Raw genomic sequence first — 5,415 nt, forward strand, 5'->3', positions numbered from 1 at the left:
TCAAAGACAAATACCATATGATTTCACTTATATGTGCAATTTTAAGAAACAAAACAGATGAACCTAAGGGAAGGGAAGGAAAAGTAAAATAAGATAAAAACAGAGAGGGAGGCCAACCATAAGAGACTCTTAATGATAGAGAACTGAGGGTTGATGGAAAGAGGTGGGTGGGGGGTGGGCTAAATGGATAATGGGTATTAAGGAGGGCACTTGGGATGAGCACGGAGTGTTATATGTAAGTGATAAATCACTAAATTCTACTCCTGAAACCAATATTACATTATATGTTAACTATAATTTAAATTAAAAAATGAAAGAAGAAAAAGAAGAAAAATTGAGGACTCTGAATGAAATCAGAGGGAACCACCCATCCTAGAATAGAAGGTGCCACCAGACAGAGCCCTATTGTTGTGAATGGCTTCCCCAGAATTCTGTCTCTAGTGTCTTAGGAAAATGAATACCTTGATCTGAGGTGGGCAGTGTCAGGTTACCAGAAGAATCCACTCTCTGCTTGGAGTTTATACAAGGTCCCTGATTAAGACAGAATCCCCACTCCAGAAGACAGAAGACCCCACAGAGGCTCACCCCTGCTTTTAATGCTAGCAAGCTCTGTGCAGGGATTGCCTAAATAGTGCCCTCTGAATTTCCCCACTGGGGTCTCAGGAAGTTGAGGGCATTTGGACCTGGATGTGCCCTCAGGGCTACAGAGAATGAAATCCCAGGCACTAACAGAAGTAAAGGTAAGGACTCCATCTGATTTCTCTGGGACCTCCCCACCCCAGCAGATGGGCACCACAGTGGCCTCTTTCTGTTCTCAGGTCTGGGTGGCCCTGGTATGCTTGCGATGAGGCTCTGGAACCCTTTCACTTCACCCTCTAGAAACTGGAGGTTTAGGGCTAATCTGGGGAGGATACCTAGGATCAGCCAGAAGTAATAATAATTAATTAAAAAAATTAAAAACCCTATGTCAGTTCCAAGGGAATCCCCCATGCACAGAATAATGTCAACCCCACAGAATCCCATCCCTTTGTCAGCTCTGGGAGAACCCAGGCAAAGTTGTCCAAAAGTGGTACACTGACAGCTGCTTTGGGGTCTCAGGGAAGTGAAGGCATTGCTCTGAGGGAAGTGGCATCACATAAACTGAGGGAGGAGCTCTGGGCTCTGCTTGGAGTTAAGGTAAAGATCCTGAGTTAGGTGTGATGTTACTATCCATCCCAGACTGGAGAAGTTCTGGAGAGTACCGCCCCTATTATCAGCCATGATAGAACCCAAGCAGGAATCTGATGTAGTGAACTCTGAGAATCTTCTAAATTTCCCTAGGGGACTAATGGGGGTGAGGTTGTCAGCTTCAGACCAGCAGAAGAATGGGTACCAGGTCCTAATGGGAGGAAAGGCAAGGACTTTGAGATGCGGGGCAACCACCCACTGCAGAACATAAGGGGCCTCACAGAGCACCCCCCACCACCACTGTCAGTCCTTGGAGGCCCCACTTGGTATGCACCCTGACTTCTGTTTCTGGTGTCTGAGGGAAGCAATAGCTTTGGCATTAGTGGGGCAGCATCAGGAAAGTCAAGGGAGGAGCTCCAGGCCCTGCCTGGAATTAAGGTAAAAACCCAGAGTTATGGGGATCCCAGGGTGGCTCAGCTGTTTGGCGCCTGCCTTTGGCCCGGGGCGTGATCCTGGAGTCCTGGGATCGAGTCCCGCATCAGGCTCCCCACATGGAGTCTGCTTCTCCCTCTGCCTGCCTCTCTCTCTCTCTCTCTCTCTCTCTCTCTCTCTTTCTCTCTCTCTCTCTCTCTCTCTCTCTCTCTCTCTCTCTCTCTATCATGAATAAATAAATAAAATCTTAAAAAAAATGAGTTAGGTGTGAGAGGACCATCTAATCCAGATTAGAGGAGTTTCCAGTCAGTTCTACCCTGGCTATCATTCCAGATAGAACCTAGACAGGAAATGTCTGACATATGGAGGTCAGACTACCTTCAAAGTTTCCTGAGGGGAAGGAGGGGATGAAGTCATTGGAACAGGGTGTTAACTTCAGACCAGCAGAGGGACTGGTTGTAGGCAGCAAAGGGAGTAAAGGTGAGAACTCTTGAGTGATGTCTGAGGGCACCCGACTCCAGCACATAGGGGCCCTTGCAGAGCCCCGCCCATACTTTCTGTCTCAGAGGCTGCAGGTTAAGTTGGATTAATGTAAGGCATCCTGACTTCTGTATCTGATGTCTCAGGGGCAGTGAATACTTGACAATGGGAGGAGGATGGTTGTTAGGGGGGAGGGGCTCCCAGGCCTTGCCATATAGTGAGGACACTGAATGAGGTCTCAGGGAAACATTCACTCCCAACAAAGGGTGCCTCACAAAGGCCCCCCACTGTTGTCAGCCCTGGGAGGCGTTGGGTAAGGATGTGTGGCTGAGGCAGTCCCTCACATTATCTTCAGGGAAGTCACAGGAAGATGAAGTCTCGTCTGAGACAGCAGCCTCATTGTCATTAAAAGGATGGAACCCAGGGTTTTCCAGTAGTCGATGTAAGGATCCTGAGTGGGGACTGAGGAGATCACCCACTTCATAACAGTGAAGGTCCCAGAGAATCCTATCCATGCTTCGAGGGTACCTGGAGCAGATATGTTAGACTGAGGCCTCAGGACTTTCATGGATTTTGGGGCTTTGTTCTGAGGATCTTAGGTCAGCAGAGGGAGGAGTCCCCAGCCCAATCAAAACTGAAAGTGAGAGCACTGAGGGAGGACTAAGACCTCTAATTACCCTAGAATGGAAAGGGTCACACAGAGCTCTGCCTATACTTTCTTCCCTGTGCGTTCCTGGACAGGTCTGGTAAGATGAAGTTCCCCTCAGTTCCTCCTCTGAGGTTTCAGAGTGATGAGGGCTTTGAAATGAGGGGTCAGCATCAGAAAAGTAGAGAATAGGGACTTTGGGTCCTGCCAAAAGGGACGATCCTTAATGTGAACTAAAATGCTCCCCTGACTCCGAGCAACTGCTCTAAGCGCAGTGAGCCCCAGGTGGATCTGTAGGCAGGAGCTAAGGCACACCCTAGTTTCTTCCACAGGATCCTTAGGGCAGAGGCAATCAGAGAATAGAAGCCTTGTGGGTTCCTAGAGCAGTGTCCTCAAGGAAATCTGGAGAGTTGGCCTTCAGTAAAGCCAAAGTTGTATTTCTCTGCTAAAGTGGCCAAATGGTCTTCTCCTCTCTCTTTCAAGTTACTGAGTCATCTGTCTGCCCATCTGCCTGCTGCCCTTGTCAAAAGTCACCATGCCGCGGGGTCAGAAGAGTAAGCTCCGTGCCTGTGAGAAGCGCCGCCAGGCTAGAGAAGAGCTGCAGGATCTGGTGGGTGCTCAGGCCACTGCAGCAGTGGGAGAAGTTTTCCACTCCCCTTCCTCTCTTTGTTTCAAGAGCTCACCTGCTGCTGGGTCATATAGCGTTTCCCAGGGTCCTCAGGGAGCCATACCCACCAGCACTACTCCTGCATCTGTTTCACACACAAGATCAAATGAAAGTGCTGACAACCAAGTGGAGGAAAGACCAAGATCCTCCCAGGCTCAGCCCACCGCTGAGCCGTTCCCCAGAGGCCCGCTAGATGAGAAGGTAGTTAAATTGGTGCATTACCTGCTGTACAAGTATCAAATGAAAGAGCTCATTAGTAAGGCAGGAATGCTGAGAAATGTAATTCAAATGTATAGGAATCACTTTCATGAGATCCTCAGGAGAGCCTCTGAGCACTTGGAGCTGGTTTTTGGCCTTGACTTGAAGGAAGTGGATCCCAACCGGCACATCTATGTCCTTGTGAACAAATTGGAACTAAGTTATGATGCAATGCTGAGTGATGATGAAGGGGTTCCCAAGACTGGCCTGTTGATGACTATTCTGGGTGTGATCTTCACAAAGGGCAACTGTGCCGCTGAGGAGCAAGTCTGGGAAGTATTGAATGTGATTGGGTTATATGAGGGGATGGAGCACTTCATTTTTGGGGAGCCCAGGAAGCTCATCACCGAGGATTTGGTGAAAGAAGAGTACCTGGAGTACAGGCAGGTGGCCAACAGTGATCCTCCATGCTATGAGTTCCTGTGGGGCCCCAGAGCCTATGCCGAAACCAGCAAGATGAAAGTCCTAGAGTTTTTAGCCAAGGTTCATTATACCGTCCCTAGTGCCTTCCCAGCCTGGTATGAAGAAGCTTTGCAAGATGAGGAAGAAAGAGCACAAGCTAGAGCTGCAGCCAGGGCTCACACTGCAGCCATGGCCAGTGCACGTGCCAGGGCCATGACCAGTACACATTCTAAGGGCATAACCAATGAGCACTCCAGGGCCATGACCAATGTGCATTCCAGGCCATAGCCAGTGTGCACTCCAAGGCCACGCAGACAATTCCTCCCACCCCTAATAAAGTCTGAGCCCGACTTTTTACTTTGTTGTTAAAAAGAGAAGTCTATATTTTAAGGAGTCGAAGACCAGGGTGGGGCTAGAGAAAACACACTATATAATGATATTTGTGTTTCCGTTCTATGTGGTAACCTGGATAATTTTTTTAAATATTGTTACTCTTAATAGAAGATTTAGGTAGCTTCATAACCCAAATTTATGAATGATATTGCTCATTTATTTCTGTGAATGAAACTTAAAAGTAAGAGTTTTATTGTTTTGTAAAATTGGAAAACATTTTTAAGTATTACTAAGTAATTTGGAACAAGATAACATGGCAGTAGATGAGGCACTTCCTTGGAAGTATGAAAAAACTCAGTAGTGTAAGAATTGGGATCAAGAAATGGAGAAATAGATAAAAGATGATAAACTCTTGGTTTCATTGATCACTTTTAGTGTGTTTTGACACATATATATGATATATATATCATAATACACACACCTGGATATACTTACTTTATTCAAGAATGTAGGGGAAATAATTATATTATAATAAATTCTACCTGTTTCTCAGTGGCTCATTTTTTCTCCAACAATTGAGCATCGACTCTTTGCAAAGCTCTATGCTAGTACTGGGAAGGCTAAGATGAACAAGAACTACCCCTGCTCATAGAATTTTAAAGTCTTAGAGAGAAGCTACAATGTAAGGAATATTGTGAGATACACTCTATGACAAGGACAAATCAAAAGGTGGCATGAGCACATAGAGAGGTTTTAGGTGTGAGCTGTTAGGTGTAAAGGTCCTGTGGCAAGGGGGTTTGAGACCTTGGGAAACTGCAAGTCCTTCAGGGTGAGGTAATTTTAATTAAGCTGCATGGTGGGTCAGATGAGTTTGTTTGAGTGGTGAGTAGGGGCCAAAACCTCAGATGATGTGTCTCAGATGGAGAAGCCTGAAATAGAAAAGTGCTTTTAGTACTTAAAGATCATAGATAAACCAAAGAGAAATCATCACCTGGGGCAGGAAATAGAAGAGGTCCTGTGCTTTTGTCCT

General features: G+C 46.6%; 1 protein-coding gene across 1 annotated transcript; it reads left to right on the forward strand.

Annotated features, from left to right (window-relative positions):
• Nucleotides 1-3,260: 3,260 nt before the first annotated feature.
• LOC121483569 (melanoma-associated antigen B10) lies at nucleotides 3,261-4,340 on the forward strand. The gene has a single exon (XM_041742240.1). It carries the CDS (start codon nucleotides 3,261-3,263, stop codon nucleotides 4,338-4,340), a length of 1,080 nt encoding a protein of 359 aa, XP_041598174.1.
• The last annotated feature ends 1,075 nt before the right edge of the window (nucleotides 4,341-5,415 follow it).

Source organism: Vulpes lagopus, chromosome X (assembly GCF_018345385.1).
Source record: "Vulpes lagopus strain Blue_001 chromosome X, ASM1834538v1, whole genome shotgun sequence".
Taxonomy (NCBI): domain Eukaryota; kingdom Metazoa; phylum Chordata; class Mammalia; order Carnivora; family Canidae; genus Vulpes; species Vulpes lagopus.